This window comes from Oncorhynchus nerka, linkage group LG23 (assembly GCF_034236695.1).
Source record: "Oncorhynchus nerka isolate Pitt River linkage group LG23, Oner_Uvic_2.0, whole genome shotgun sequence".
NCBI classification, from domain to species: domain Eukaryota; kingdom Metazoa; phylum Chordata; class Actinopteri; order Salmoniformes; family Salmonidae; genus Oncorhynchus; species Oncorhynchus nerka.
The window spans coordinates 13576470-13593424 of NC_088418.1; the positions used below are offsets into that span (position 1 = coordinate 13576470).

The 16955-nt window shown below is 42.1% G+C and overlaps 1 protein-coding gene and 1 pseudogene across 1 annotated transcript; both read right to left on the minus strand.

The window, feature by feature from the left end:
* Positions 1 to 8925: 8925 nt before the first annotated feature.
* On the minus strand, positions 8926 to 14632 carry LOC115107172 (tripartite motif-containing protein 16-like; annotated as a pseudogene).
* On the minus strand, positions 12065 to 16553 carry LOC115106325 (E3 ubiquitin/ISG15 ligase TRIM25-like). The gene has a single exon (XM_029628931.2). It carries the CDS (start codon positions 16525 to 16527, stop codon positions 15295 to 15297), a length of 1233 nt encoding a protein of 410 aa, XP_029484791.1. The 5' UTR covers positions 16528 to 16553; the 3' UTR covers positions 12065 to 15294.
* Positions 16554 to 16955: the final 402 nt, after the last annotated feature.

Here is a 16955-nt window from a genome sequence, read left to right on the forward strand (position 1 = left end):
ACAGTCATGACAATTCCTTCATGGGATCCTGGTCAAATTATGTTTGTACTGTAGTTAGCTAGCCAATGAATGATGCTGAATTCACTGTCAGCATGCGGTCAAAGTTATACACACTTTTGGAGGTAACTAGTTAGTGCTCTCGAATCGTATCCTGATGTTGACAGCAGATGGGAGTTGTATTAGTAACATGGATAACTTAGGTAGCTAACGTACATTTTGAGAAAACAAGTGACATTAAGTGGCTAGCTAGCTAGCATCGGCAACGTTTGGTGGTCAATGTAAAACAATGTAACAAAATTATAATTTGGGGTTAGAAAAATACTCCAACAGGCTCTGCATTTCAGGAATCACTGTAGCAAGTACTTATGGTGCACTGTTCAATTATTTAGCCATTTAAACATGAATTCTTTGAAGAAAAGTCAGTTTTTGCCAATAGCCCTCATTGGATTGCAAGAGAATTTGAGTATTTCTCTAATTCCAAAGTATACTTTCATTACGGGTGTTGAGTTAGAGTTCCTTGGTTCTCACCTGGCTCGTTCACATGGCACCCACAGTCCTCAGTGACAGAGAGGCCTGGGTTATTGGCTGTGACGGCCATTTCTAGGAGGAAGACAGGGGGAATGCTGATGGCCTGACACACACACACACACACACACACACACACACACACACACACACACACACACACACACACACACACACACACACACACACACACACACAGAGAGAGGGTGAGTGATGCTGTGCTGTCAGACTGTGAGGGCTGGTGGTGTCTCAGGTACATCTTTACAACGTTGTGACAGCGTTTCCTCTGTCAGCCTCTTGGCAGATGCCAATGAAGCTAATGTTCTGTTTTCCTTTACAACCATCACTCTACCTCTACTTCTGCTCTGGGCCAAGGATAGGCTGGGAGTGGAGGTGCGTGTTTTCGTGGTGTGTGTGTGTTTGTGTGAGAGAGTGTGAAGTGTGTGTGTGTGTGTGTGTGTGTGCGTGTGTGTGTGTGCGTGTGTGTGTGTGCGTGTGTGTGTGCGTGTGTGTGTGTGTGCGTGCGTGCGTGCGTCTGAGTGAGAATGTGTTTTTCTGTGTGAAATATAGTATGACTCCAAAATCAATTTTCCTCTATCAGTTGCAATACCTTTCCAATGCTCTCTATCTATACCATTACATTCTATCCACTGGAGAGCACAGGGACATTACTACCCACTTAGCAGAATAATACCTGAAACATTAACTTCTCAAATAGCTTTAAATCAATTAATCTCCAAGTGCATTAAACTGGTGTTGGGTAATGCATGTCGCATACAACTACTTACCCCAGGACCCACTGTCTTCAATTTATAGCTCCGCTCACCCGCTCAGAGCTCTTTAGAGCCATTTCACGGCAGACAGGAATTTACAACTCAATTCACAGGACCAGAGGGTGACTGTACCACTACAGGGAGGGAGGGAGAGATGGATAATGGGGGGGGGGGGGGGGGGGGACTCAGTACTTCCCTTGATGCCATTGTATCTAAATAATGGACTTCTCCTTTATTGTGATACAAGAACTGAACACAACTCCAACATCCACATCCAATAACGTCATGCTGGACCACCCAGAGTGCTGAACACATATTAACATGCATTTAGATTCTGTCAGAGGATTGTTGTTTTGTGTCTGTGGTAGTAAAGTGATGGCGGTGATACTCTCAGGGTCCTCAACTCAGCTGTTAACACTTTCTTTTTTATCCTGAGGGGAAACTCAAGTTGTGTACCGAATAGCTGCCTATTCCCTATGTAGTGCACTACTTTTGACCAGATGGCCATTAGGGATGCAGAGCATTAAAAGCATCCGATGTTGTTGGCACACTACATTCCCCTGAAACAAGGCAATGGGGGTACGCTGTGCCATTTTGTACGCTGTGCCATTTTCACAACCGTTACCAGTACTATTAAATGTGATGTGGAGAGACAGACAGACAGACAGACAGACAGACAGACAGACAGACAGACAGACAGACAGACAGACATAAATGATGTTACGCAAATGAGAGGATGTGTACAGCCCCAAATGCTGCTTGTCACTGCTCTTACTAAACTCGTACATGGTGGCGAGTGCTTAGTTAGGGGCTTGTTGCGGGTCTACTGTGTAAGTGGGTGTGTGTGTGCTCTCTCATTGTGTGTGTGATTAGTGTGTGTACACTACTGTGTGTGTGTGTGTTTGTGCGCCAACCAAAACCTCATGATTTGCCAAGGACAGTAGAGGTCCCCATTAATACCACATTAGCCCCCCCCCCAACCCACTCCTCTTCCCCCTAACCCAGTCCCAGCCCTAGGCTTTGTCTTCGTTAGGCCACCCTGACAAGCTCCCTACGCTTCTCAGAGAGACCCATTACTGTCCACTAACACCACAGACCCTGTGCTAACTACCAATCGCTGTCTGCTGTCTCCCGTCTGCTTTCAGTCTGTTCCACAGGGCAGAGGCAAGGCGTAAAGTGGGGGATTGATTGTTAAAATGTCTCATAAATGTTCTTTATCTCTCTTCCTACTTCTATCGTAGCCACTTAGGAGTCATTTGACCACTTATAATGCCGAAAAGTGTGTTCCTCTCTCTCCACAGGGTGTCCAATCAAAATGTATATTTTGACTAATTGTGGAAATAATAATTGTGCAGATACTCCTGTAATAAAACCAATAGTCCGAACCTCATGTTTCTATCGTGACCCTTTCAAAACTTATTGGAGTTTTTACCCTTGTAGGATGGCCAAGATGAGGTTGACTAAATCAATGGAGGCCAGAGAAGAAAGGTGGTCAAGAATCAGGAAAATAAGATAACGTCAGTAAGTCTACCTGACAAGCTCACTATTGAACTTATAATCTTCCTTCTCCATTCCAATATAGAGGTAAGATAGATATTGATTTTTAGACATGTAGTATTTATCTATTTTAGTACACGCCAGTCATATTAATGCAAAATTCCTGTTATTTTTCGAAGACTTATCACAAAATCAAGCGTATCTCTGTGAAATGTCAAGGAAGCACTGAGCGCACCTCTTTTGTTATTTGGAAAGCCTTTTACATTTGATTCAGCTCGTGTCGTGCTAATTTTGCGACCAGCGGCAACAGCTTGGAAGACGATGACCACAAAATGTGAACTCTTCAAAACTTTCAGCGATAAAGCCACGCCGTTCTGTCAACAGAAGTCTGTATTACCCAACGTATTAGGTTACGAAATCTGGCTTCTTGGATACAATGTTTATGACATTTCTTTTAAAACATTTCTTTTTAACTTGGCAGGTCAGTTAAGAACAAATTCTTATTTTCAATGACGGCCTAGGAACCTTGGGTTAACTGCCTGTTGAGGGGCAGAGCGACAGTTTTTTACCTTGTCAGGTCGTGGATTCCATCTTGCAATCTTTCGGTTATTAGTCCAACGTTCTAACCACAAGGCTACCTGCCGCCCACTAAAAAAAATAACATGCTAAAGAAAGATCTCGCTGAACGACTCAGAACACGAAGAATCCATATTTGTTTTGGTAACATGTATTTTGTAACATAAAGAAGGGAGAAGTCATCACCAAAGCGCGTTTTCACCCACTCTGAGCCCATCCTCCTATATCTCCTCCCACCAGCCTCCTCTGATACACTACCTACCTGAGTTTAGTAAATAAGATATCGGTGGGAGAAGATAAACCAACCGAATACAGGCATGGGGAAAGGTGAGCAGTAGCCATAGGATACCACACAGTGTGACTCTAATATACTGTACTGTCTGAGTGGGATTCACACAGTAGGAGGGCAATACAGACGAGCTGAATCACAAGGAGTTTTGTCGAGGGGTGAATGATGATGACAGTAACAGGACAAGAATAAAAGCCAGAACAGGAGTACAGTAGTTAGTATTCACGGCCGCTCATGTCCTTGTAACCGCATCAAGGAATTCTGCGAGAGGGGGAGAGGGAAGGAGGGAGGAGGAGAGAAGAGAGAGAGAGAGAGAGAGAGAGAGAGAGAGAGCGAGAGAGAGAGAGAGTGAGAGGGGGAAAGAGGGAGGATCCAGGAAAGCAGCAGCGAGGTGAAAAAGTGGATGCTCATTTGTTAATTTCTTCATGATATTTTTCTTCATGTACGAACTGGGGACTGCTGCCTGACCCACATCCACAGACCAATCACTGCTTTGACATGCATGTATGCTGCCCTGCAGAAACATATTCGTACGTTGAGAATTATTTCATCTTATGATGCAGATGAGGATCATCTGACACAAAAATGTTAATCAGGGGATTTACTGGGATGAGATTGTCATTATAAATTGTGTCCCACGGAGAACTGAAGCTGTGTGCCAAAATGTATTATTATACAAACTGTAATATATGCCAAGAGAATGTTGTGTTGTTACAGGTAGCCTAGTAGTTAGAGCGTTGGACTAGTAACCGCAAGGTTGCAAGATCAAATCCCTGAGCTGACAAGGTAAAAAAAATACATAATAATCTCTCCTTCTGCCCCTGAACAAGGCAGTTAACCCACTGTTCCTAGGATGTCATTGAAAATAAGTGTTTGTTCTTCACTGACTTGCCTTGTAAAATAAGACATGGCTGGGTCATCAGGGGGCAGTGTTGTTCCAGTGATGAGTTCTGGGTCTGTCTCAATAGTCTACAGTGGTCTCTTTTACTTGTCTCCTCTCCTTTGTTCGCACTGATCTGACCACAACCATTTAGGAACCTGATTTCACCTGTCTAGTTACTTAACCTCAATGTATAAGAATGTAAAGAGACATAAGGACAGCTGTAAACGGAAGGGGACATTTTAGGGCTCCTGAGTGGTGCAGAGTTCACGACAGACCCTGGTTCGATCACAGGCTGTATCACAACCGGCCGTGATCGGGAGTCCCATAGGGCGGTGCACACTTGGCCCAGTGTCGTCCGGGTTTGGCCGGTGTAGGCCGTCATTGTAAATAAGAATTTGTTCTTAATTGACTTGTCTAGTTAAATAAAGGTTACGCTTAAAAAATACTGAAATTAGCCCCTTTGTCTTTCCCACTAATGTTACAAGACAGTGGCTCAGAGGAGGCTGCTGAGTGAAGGATGGCTCATCACAATGGCCGGAACGGAGCAAATGGAATGGCATCAAACCTTGTGTTTGATGTATTTGATACTATTCTACGTATATATACGATGATACCATCCCACCTATTCCGCTCCAGCCATTACCACGAGCCCGTCCTCCCCCAGTTAAGGTGCCGCCAACCTCATGTGCAGCGTCAACTCTTCAGTGGAGCTGTTTAGTTAAGAGGAGGAACTGGAGGTCCTGTGGTGTAGCGGAGTATAGGACGTCCTTTACAGCAGGACTGGAGGTGTGGTACAGAGAGGTACAGAGAGTACCAATCTCAAGTCAGAATTAGACAGAAATTCATCAGTGGAGATTGGTGGCGCAAACCAATTTCTTCTTTTTATATGCATGCCAGCAAAGCCACTACACAACACAACACTAAACAATGCATTCATTGCATTAGAATGGTGACCAACGGCGCCCACAAACTGTTAGGGCTTACATAAAGCTGTCCTGATAGGGGAGCTTTCCTTTCAGCACGATCCTTACCACCGCGACAACTGGCTATCAGTCGAGCCTCGTCTGGCAGCGAAACAGTTTATTCTGCCATTTTAAGAAACACAGCTGATGTGGCAGACTTGCTTAATTAAATAAATATGGTTTCTACTAACTCCTTGTGGATTTGTGTAACTCGATTACAACTGCATTCTCCTTCAAGAATAATGGAAGCCGACATGAGTTTGGGCTTCATTTGACTTTATTACATTTATGTAAATTCATAATGTATGTTCTTATATTATTAACTAAGCATAAGCAAGCAAATGAACTGCGACGAGGTAGGCCTTTGTTCAGCACTTTCAAAATGCACGCCGATAAACATTCAGATGTTAGTTCAGATAACTTGAGCAAGATGTTCAGGCCTTAACTTTACTCTTCTTTAAGTCGCCACAGAGAGAGTGAGAGAGAGACACGGTTAGCCTACCATTTGAAGTATTTTATTAGACCTATGTGGTCTAAAAAGAAAAGAAAATACAATCACAAGGATCCACTTATAGACAATATACCGACACACAGACAGTGCATTGAACAAACAAAACAACCCTTGCAACTGGAATTACATGGATCTATTAATGAACTCTATCACTGGCTAACATGAGCTAATTAGCACAAAACTATGAAATAATACATATGGAATCATGTAGTACCCAAAAAAAGTGTTAACTTTTCTAGCGCAGGGGTTCTGCTAGCGGAACCCCTGGACAACATTCCGCTGAAAAGGCAGCGCGCGAAATTCAAAAATATTTTTTTGAAATATGTAACTTTCATACATTAACAAGTCCAATACAGGAAATGAAAGATAAACTTCTTGTTAATCTACCCATCGTGTCCGATTTCCCCCTTGCCCAACCTGGCGGTGTGCTTTGGGTCATTGTCCTGTTGAAAGAAAATTATAGTTCCAGTAAGCGCAAACCAGGATGGCGTATCACTGCACAATGCTGTGGTAGCCATGCTGGTTAAGTGTGCCTTGAAATCTAAATAATTCACAGTGTCACCAGCAAAGCATCCCCATACCATCACACCTCCTCCTCCTCCATGATTCACGGTGGGAACCACACATGCGGAGGTGATCCGTTCACCTACTCTTCGTCTTACAAAGACAAGGTGGTTGGAACCAAAAATCTCATATTTGGACTCATCAAACCAAAGGACAGATTTCCACCGGTCTAATGTGCATTGCTCGTGTTTCTTGGCCCAAGCAAGTCTCTTCTTACTTTTGGGATATCTTCTGTATACCACCCCTACTTTATCAAAACACAATTGATTGATTCAAACTCATGAAGAAGAAAATAAATTCCACAAATTAACGTTTAACAAGGCACACCTGTTAACACCAAGAGTCTGAAAAGCTGTCATCAAGGCAGGGTAGCTACCTTGAAGAAGTTACAGGCAGTTACATTTGGGTAAATTCCACAAATTAACTTTTAAGAAGGCACACCTGTTAATTGAAATGCATTCCATGTGACTATCTCATGAAGTTGGTTGAGAGAATGCCAAGAGTCTGCAAAGCTGTCATCAAGGCAAAGGGTGGCTACTTTCAAGAATCTCAAATATAAAATATATTTTGATTTGTTTAACACTTTTTTGGTTAATACATGATTCCATATGTGTTATTTCATAGTTTTGATGTCTTCACTATTATTTTACAATGTAGAAAATTGTAAAAAAAAAAAATAAGAAAAACCTTGAGTAGGTGTGTCAACATTTGACTGGTACTGTCTATATAAACAGCTCAAAACATGTGGGAGTTAAAGTGTAGACAATAACTACAAATCCGTAAGTTTAGGCGTTAACTCAGAATGGTTAAGGTTTGGGTTAGGCTTAAGACAAAAATATCAAACAACTCTATCGCTGAATTCAATATTTCAAACTTTGGAATCAAAAGCAGATGCTTTTGCACATCCAGTATCCCTGTCCACAACGCCGTAGCAAAACAGAAACCTACTTGAAGGTAGCAGCTCTCACTGTTGCCCCTAGCGTCCGGTTTCCATATCATTTTCCAACGTCCTCAGACATGGATGGATGTCGAATACTGATTTGTATCATGGGTGACCTGGCTGACAGAGGTAGAGAGAGAGGTAGAGAGACGTAGACAAAGAGGTAGAGAGAGCGGTGGAGAGGTAGAGAGAGAGGTAATGAGAGGTCATGTATCTGATGCAGCAGGTCACCTGACATGCTAGGTTAATCACTCCCTTGGCTACATTGATTGGAGCCGCTCTACATAGGGAACAGTTATCAACCTAGCCAAATGAAAGAGACACAGCAGCTCAATTTAGGAAGAGCCAGAGCCATATAGATTAACTCAGTCTGGCAAGTTTAGTTGAATATTTAGAATGTGTTTTGTCAGTTTTAGAAGCTTTGAGAATGTTCTAATAAGGCAACTTAGAAAGTAGAGAGAGAGAAATATCTGACCGGTCTGCTCTCTATCCCTACCGTTCTCCCATTACCTGCTCTCTCTTTCATTCACTAGCTGTAGCTCAAATTTGGTCACTCTGTCTCAGGGAAGTTACTACCATATTGACCAAATGCTCACAAATTCCTCACTTACGGTGTCTGAAAACCCGCCATTATATTACCCACAGAATAACAGATTTCATCCACAACCCTTGTTCACCGGTTACGTTTTGTAAACTTTATGGGTTGGTTATGTAGGATTCTTCTAACCCATCTCTTTCTACTACATATAATAATACAATGAAATCATATCTTTACAATAATATCATTTATAAGTCCAAAAATGGATGCAGCAACTACAAATTGCCCCTTCAAGTCTATTAAAAGTGTGCGAGTTTGAACATGTGTCCATTAGGCTTATTGATTTTTTATTTTTTATCAGCATGAATTAGATTGAGCAATAAAAGCCCTACTTTTATTCCATAGGCTGGGATCCACACTATGCAGCTGTTGCAAAAGCACATTTTTCACTGTCTATCCACTGGTTTCAAAAACAATGATTGATAGGCATTGTTCACTTCTTGAATTCAACCATTTTGGGGTTCAAATACACCTTTAGATTTGTGAACAGACATCCACAACAACCACAATCCATAAGATGTAAAATGGCTAAAAGAGAGAGCCACTCTGGGTTCATCTCCTGTTTATCTGCCTCTGGTGTTATTTTGAACCCTACCTCGTCTTAGTTTCCCCACATGCCAGGATAATTAGGAATACTGAGGCCCTTGTTCTGTTCCTCCAGGCTCTCTCTATCTCGGGTTAAACATACACCATTTCTTGTCTATGGAATGCAGGCTCAGTCAGACATAGACATATGTCTCACATGCACCACTAATCATAGAATGGAATGTGGCTGTTGGTTTTCATCACCAAAATATCAATCAATTGTCAGCTCAAGCTTCTCCAGTAAAACCCTACACCCAGATTAGCTGCAGGGTGCTCAATGAATAGAGTTAGAGAAGGAGAGTTGTTGGCCTGACAACTATCCCTTTTTTAAAGTCCCACAGTCCAGAATCCATTCTCAGGGCTCAGTGACAACCCCTTCCTGTCGATGGACTCTCTGGCCACTCCTAACTCCCAGCAAGTCACCCCCTCCACCTGCAACTCATCGTAGAATCTCCCAGAGCAGAAGACCTCTTTTCCCAGGACAGAGCTATTGAAACTACCAACATTTTTTGCGGTGTTAGCGGGTGCCACTTCTGTACACCTCTCACTTGTTTCCGTCCACAGACAGGCTGAGAAAGGCATTTTCTGTATCAGGGTCCAGAGTCACACCCACTGCAAACTGCTGCATCTTCTTCAGATTGATGTCAGGAAACTTCTCCATTGCTTTATTGAATTTTTCCTCAAGCTCAGAAAATGCTCTCCTAGCAGTCTTCTCCAGCTCAGACACAGAGCTCCTCAAAACTCTCCTCACATTCGCCACACACAGCTCACTGTGAACACTGATCTCAGACCAGTCCTTAGTATTTGGAGGGGTACACAGGGATGGGAAGCTCTGGAGGGGGAGTTCCTCAGTGTGTGAGAGCTGTTCCAACCCAGTGTGTCTCCTACGTAGGTCATTGATTTCCTGCTCCAGCTCTTTAATAAACCCTTCAGCCTGATTCTCTGCTGCTTTCTGCTTCTCCTCAACCACCTCAATGAACTCAGCCTGGCTTCTCTGAATGGAATCCATCAAATCACTGAATACTTGCAGGCTGTCTGCCATCACTCTCTGTGTATCTTTCTTGCTGAACTCTACTGAATGTTTGATCTGAACCTTCTCTAGTCGCTCCTGGATCATCTGCCGTATCTGTCGCTCCATCTTCACCAGCTGAGCCTTCCTCTCTCCATACTCTTCCTCTAGTGGGACGGCGTGGTGAGTCTTGTGGTCTGTCTCAATGCAGAACTGACACACACAAGTCTGGTCGGTCCTACAGAACAGCTCCAGCTGTCTGTCATGCTTCTTACACATCCTGTCTTCCATGTTCTCCACGGGATCTATTAGCTTGTGCCTTTTCAGGCCGGTGACTCTCTGATGAGGCTGCAGGTGAGTCTCACAGAAAGAGGTCAGGTTCTCCAGGCTGGACTTCAGGGCCTTGAGCCTTGTCCCAGTGCAGACGTCACAGGACACTTCTCCTGCCTCGGCAGGGGACTCGTCTGTGTCTCTGATTCTGATCATCTTAAAATGATCTACAACATCTCTGAATGGTGTGTTGGTTTTTAGCTCTGGTCTTCGGTGGAATATTTGTTTACACATTGGACACTGGCACAGGTCAGTTCCCAATATCCACTGATACAGACCTTACAGGCTCAGTGAACAGGAAGTGCAATGATTATGGCAGAATTCCACACGTCCAGGTAAATATCTCTGTTTCTCTCTTTTACTCACCTGAGTGTGCTTACTCCTCTTTGTCTTGACGAAGGGTAGACTTTGTGAAACTTGTGTAAAGAGTATGAGATTTTGTTACCATATGTAATTCCTGCTCACAAGTTTTTTTTAAGCAAAGTGGCATCCGCACTCAAGTCCTCCCTGTTATTTTTAGAGTCAGGCTGTTTTCAAACCATACCAGTGGTACTCAACTCAAACCCTACGAGGTTCGGAGCCTGCTGGTTTTCTGTTGTACCTAATAATTAACTGCACACACCTGGTGTCCCCAGTCTAAATCAAATCAAATTTTATTTGTCACATACGCAGAATACAACAGTTGTAGACCTTACCGTGAAATGCTGTCACGACTTCTACCGAAGTCGTTGCCTCTCCTTGTTCGGGCGGTGCTCGGCGTTCGACGTCACCGGTCTTCTAGCCATCATTGATCCTTTTTTCATTTTCCATTGGTTTTGTCTTGTCTTCCCACACACCTGTTTTCAATCCCATTCATTACCTGTTGTGTATTTAACCCTCTGTTTCCCCTCATGTATTTGTCAGAGATTGTTTTATTTGTCAGTGTAGTGTGATTGTTGTATAGGTGCGCGTCGGGTCCTCGTACCCATGTTTGTTTGTTTATGTACATTTAGTGTTATGGAGCATACTTAAAAGACTCCATGTTACACTCCATTTGACTCTCCTGCGCCTGACTTCCCTGCCACCTATTACACCTATGCATGACAAATGCTTACTTACAAGCCCTTAACCAACAGTGCAGGTCAATAAATAGAGTTAATTAAGAAAATATTTACTAAGTAAAATATAGTGAAAATAAAAAAAGTAACACAGTAGAATTACATAACAATAGCGAGGCTATGTACAGGGGGCACCGGTACTGAGTAAATGTGCGGATGTACAGGTTATTCGAGATAATTTGTACATGTAGGTAAGGGTAAATTGACTATGCCTAGAATATTAACACCAAGTAGCAGCAGTGTTAAAACAAAATGTAAGTAGTCCAGGTGGCTTTTTGATTACTTGTTCAGCAGTCTTATAGCTTGGGGGTAGAAGCTGTTCAGGAGCCTTTTGAAATAGACTTGGTGCTCCGGTACCGCTTGCCGTTCAAGCAGTTGCCATACCAGGCGGTGATGGAACCAGTCAGGATTTTTTGAGGATTTGGGGACCCATGCCAAATTGTTCCAGTCTCCTGAGGGGGAAAGGTGTTGTCGTGCCCTCTTCATGACTGTCTTGGTGTGTTTGGACCGTGATAGTTTGTTGGTGATGTGGACACCAAGGAACTTTAAACTCTCAACACGCTCCACTTCAGCCCTGTCGATGTAAATGGTGGCCTGTTCAGCCCTCCTTTTCCTGTAGCCCACAATCATCTCCTTTTTCTTGCTCACATTGAGGGAGAGGTTGTTGGTCCCTGATTAGAGTGGGACAATAACAAATGCAGTGGAATTGGCTTTGAGGTCCAGAGTTGAGTTTGAGGTCATATACATTAAATCCAGTAGATAGGGATAGCACATTTATGTATTCCTATGGTAAACTCCCGATGGTGCAGGAAGCCATAGTTATTTGAATTTGAAGCACGCCATATTGCTGAATGGGTCTGAATCACTGACATATAATAGATTAGTTATTTGTTTATTAACATAACAAACGTGTGCGTAACTATGGGGCAAAACAGACGGGGTTGGCTTAGATCGTTGAAACATGTCAACTATATTTTGTCGCCAATGTTTATTGAAAACATAAATAAATTAGCAGAATGAGCCCTTGTCTCTCAAATACATCATCACAGTTGTTGGTTAGCTAGAGCATTTTAGCCATATTGTCATTGACATAATCAGTCAAAACACCTCAAAATAAGACATGGTATCAAGAACAAGATGAAACTAGCTACTTATTATTCCCCACATGGCAGTTCCTTGTCATTGTTGGTAGCTATCTGGTCTTCCAGAATCCCAACAACACAGACTTCTGTCCTATTGAAGCACATTGGTTTCCTGACATTGCCATCTGAACAATCTATAAGAACAGGAGACTGCTTCCAAAATGTCCACCCGTTGTTTTCAACAGAATCATTTTGACATTACATTTGAGTAATTTAGCAGACACTCTTATTCAGAGTGACTTTGTCGTGGAAATTCATACTGATAGAGACTTTGTCATTTCGTCAAACAAGTTCTTTATTTAATATTGATTAATTATTGAAATAATGAGACTAGTCAGCCCAACACTTGACTGTTGGGCAGAGTAGCGTGACCTTTACAAAAAAATGCTGTTACTTACATAGCTGGTCTCTAAGAATGCTTAGTCATGGCTGGTCCCACCCCTATGGTGTTATTTGTAACCCCACCTCATCTTAGTTTCCCACATGCTAGGATAATTATGAATACTGAGGCCTTTGTTCTGTTCTTCCAGGCTCTCTCTATCTCGGTTACACCCACCACATCTTATCTATGGATTGCCAGCCTTAGGTTTTTAGGCTCCTCTCAGTTCAAACAGACATTTAATAGAACAGAAATGTCTTACTATTAGTTAAGTATATAACTGTTAACTATTAATATCAAACAAATCAGGTAAATATGTCATTTTTCTATCACATTCCCCCATTTTGAGATTTCTCTCAACTTAAAAGAACAATTCCAAAGTTTAAAAAGACATAAAAATATCATTAAGAAATTCTCAGCAATCTAAGTCAGAGTACATTTTTCATCAGTACAAAACAAATCATCATGTTGATACTGAGCATACCACCATCGGTCAGCATGGTAGAAATGGCCATTTTCATCCCTATAGCACCATCTATAGAAACTAAAATGAGCATATCTGGCTGGACAAATCGAGGTAGCGACTTCCTGTTTAATCTAACTGCACTGTCCAATTTACAGTAGCTATTAGAGTGAAAGAACACCATGCTATTGTTTGAGGAGAGTGCACAATTTTGAACATAAAAAGTTATTAATAAACAAATTAGGCACATTTGAGCATGATTGCTAAAACAAATTTAACAGAAATGCAATGGTTCATTGGATCAGTCTAAAACTATGCACATACACTGATGCCATCTAGTGGCCAAAATCTAAATTGCACCTGGGCTTGAATAATACATTATGGCCTTTCCCTTGCATTTCAAAGATGATGGTACAAAAAAAAGAATGGTTGTTTTTTTCATTGTATTATCTTTTACCAGATCTATTGTGTTATATTATACTACATTCCTTTCATGTTTCCATAAACTTCAAAGTGTGTCCTTTCAAATGGTACCAAGAATATGCATATCCTTGCTTCAGATCCTGAGCTACAAGCAGTGAGATGCGGGTATTTCATTTTCGGTGAAAATTGAAAAAAAGTGGCTAATACTTAAGATGTTTTAAGTAACATTTCTTCCGTTTACTGCCCAATGAACATAACCCAGGACAAGCATCACGATCCCACTATTTATAAGGCAACACCTATGGCTATGCACCATTAGCACAAACCTGCTATAATTCCTGAGTATTATCATTAAACATTTCAATTTGGTAATGGATATAGGTCAAATAGATTAGGATCAGTTTCCCTCTCAGGATCAGAGATCACCTTTCCATTCACCAAGGCATGTTGAGAATAGCATTCACATTGGTTCTATCACTCAAAATGTAAACCCTCAATTTAACACATCAACACTGGCAGAATGTACATTTATATTAACATACAAAATATTAATCTCAAAATTCTAGTATTAACTCTCTCATCATGATTAATTACAGATTACTATCTCAATGCATTCTTAGCCTAAATTACTATACATTTAGCAGTGTGTAGACCTCCACAATCAAACTGATACCCCAAAATAAACTATTTCAGAAAAGTCTAAAATATTTACGGGCACAGTTGACCAACCCCCTCCGTTTCCCGGCATTCAATCTTCTGGCATTTTTTCATTTTTCTTCAGAGAGCTTCACAGTTGAAAGTGGATGGCCCATGACAATGTCCCAATTTCAATGTCTCACTTGAGTCCCACCACAACTCCTATTGTGTATTGTCCATTTGTCAACCAGTATACCGGCAACATAAGAGAAGTTTTGGAATGGATCTCTCTCCATGCTCACTCCATGTGGACTCCTGTCACACTCCCGAGAGAAGGGCATGAGAGAAAAGGCAGTTGATAACTTCAACTGGATGCTGTACACCGGTTGCTGGCTCAGACTCAGGTCTCTTGATAGAAGTGGTGCAGGACAGGGCCGAACTGAGCGCCATATCTTCAGCCGGTTAGAGGGGGTTTTGAGGTCTACACCGTTTGGTCAAATTATCTCTTCCATGCATTTAGATACCATCTGTAGTCACCATAACTTTGAGAAAGGACAATTCAGAACAACAATTCAGTTCAGTGAATCTCTGATTCAGGAAATCCAGTCAAGCGTTTCAAGAAATCCAAACAAACACCGTTTGTTACTACCAATATTCCCAATGAAAATCTCTAAAACACATGTCAAAGCGAGTAACAACACATTCTGTTGAAACAATTTTTCCAAATTGGCTTATACTCCCACTATGACACTGTCAACCTCATCGCAGAGTCACCACTAATCCTTAGGGAGTAATCTCGATCATCCAGCAGACCCAATCTGGTGATATTTATCAAACAAAACAAACAATCAAACAAACAAACAACAATACACTCCTTCATACATCATTCAGCACATTTCTATATATCACTCAAGGTGTGTAAACTTCAATCCAAAAACCTCAAAGGACTGGTCATTCCCTCATTTTGACTCAACGTGATTAATGTGTAGAAACAACACAGCAAATCAAATTGGAATTACTACCCTTAACTTCCAGCAAGTCCTCTCCTCCACCTACACCTCATAGTAGAATCTCGCTGAGGAGAAGCCCTCTCTTCACAGGACAGACTAACTTCAACGAAACCTATCTGTGTTGTCAGGGAGATTTTTTCTTCCTTTTCTCAACTGTTTCTTGTCCTTAGATTGGACGACCCTGTCATATGCTGTATCAGGGTCCAGAATCACATCCACTGCATACTGCTGCAGCTTTTTCAGATTGATGTCATGAAAGTCCTCCATTGCATTATTGAATTTTTCAGAAAATGCTCTCCTCACTGTCTTTTCCAGCTCAGACACAAAGCTTCTCAAAACACTCCTCAAATTCCCCACACACGTCTCACTGTAAACACTGATCTCAGACCAGTCCTTGATGTTTGGAGTGGTGTACAGGGATGGGAAGATCTGGAGGAGGTGGAGGTGGTCCTCAGTGTGTGAGAGCTGTTCCAACTCAGTGTGTCTCCTACGTAGGTCATTGATTTCCTGCTCCAGCTCTTTAATAAACCCTTCAGCCTGATTCTCTGCTGCTTTCTGCTTCTCCTCAACCTCCTCAATGAGCTCCTTCTTGCTTTTCTCAATGGAATCCATCAGATCAGTGAAAACCTGCAGACTGTCTGCCATCACTCTCTGTGTATCTATCTTGCTGAACTCTACTGAATGTTTGATCTTCTGAACCTTCTCTAGTCGCTCCTGGATCATCTGCCATACATGTTGCTCCGTCTTCACCAGCTGAGCCTTCCTCTCTCCAAACTCTTTCTCTAGAGGGACGGTGTGGTGAGTCTTGTGGTCTGCCTCAGTGCAGAACTGACACACACAAGTCTGGTCGGTCCTACAGAACAGCTCCAGCAGTCTGTCATGCTTCTTACACATCCTGTCTTCCATGTTCTCCACAGGGTCTATTAGCTTGTGCCTTTTCAGGCCGGCGACTCTCTGATGAGGCTGCAGGTGAGTCTCACAAAAAGAGGTCTGACACTCCAGGCAGGACTTCAGGGCCTTGAGCTTCATCCTAGTGCAGATGTCACAGACCACTTCTCCAGCCTCAGCAGGGGACTTTTCTCTGTTTTTGACTCTGATCCTGTTAACATAATCTACAACATCTCGGAATGCTGTGTTGATATTGAGCTCTGGTCTTGTGTAGAATGTCCTCTTACACATTGGACACTGGCACAGGTCAGTTGTATCCCAGTATCCGCTGATACAGACCTTGCAGAAGTTGTGTCCACATGGAGTTGAGACAGGCTCAGTGAACACATCCAGACAGATAGAGCACTGGAACTGCTCTTCAGACAGGAGACGGCTAGAGGACGCCATTTCTGGAACACAATAAAATAACTATAAAATACTTCCTGGAATGAATCAACGTTAAACAGTATAGACATTCCTGGAATGAGTCAGCATTATACAGTAATTACATTCCTGGAATGACTCAGTACTATACAGTAATTAACTTTCGGAAAACTAAATGTATTGTTAGATGTAAGATCCTTTTTGTAGTGATATCAAAACAATTTTGACAGTTTTGACATTGTTTTTAGAGATAGACAAAGCTTTTTATCATAAAGAGAAGGAGTTAAGACAAGAGTGTACTGTACTCTTACCCAGGTAAATTCAATCAGCTTTCTAACTCAGCTTTCCCACTTCCTCTCTGCTTAGCTCAAGTCAAAATGAAAGTCCCTGACAAGTTTTTTGTCCACATATAGCGCACAAGCAGGACTTTGATTTTGACATGAGCTAAGCAG

Bases quoted from the DNA above. Each gene is read 5' to 3' on its own strand.
- LOC115106325 (XM_029628931.2), bottom strand. From the start codon at position 16,527: ATGGCGTCCTCTAGCCGTCTCCTGTCTGAAGAGCAGTTCCAGTGCTCT.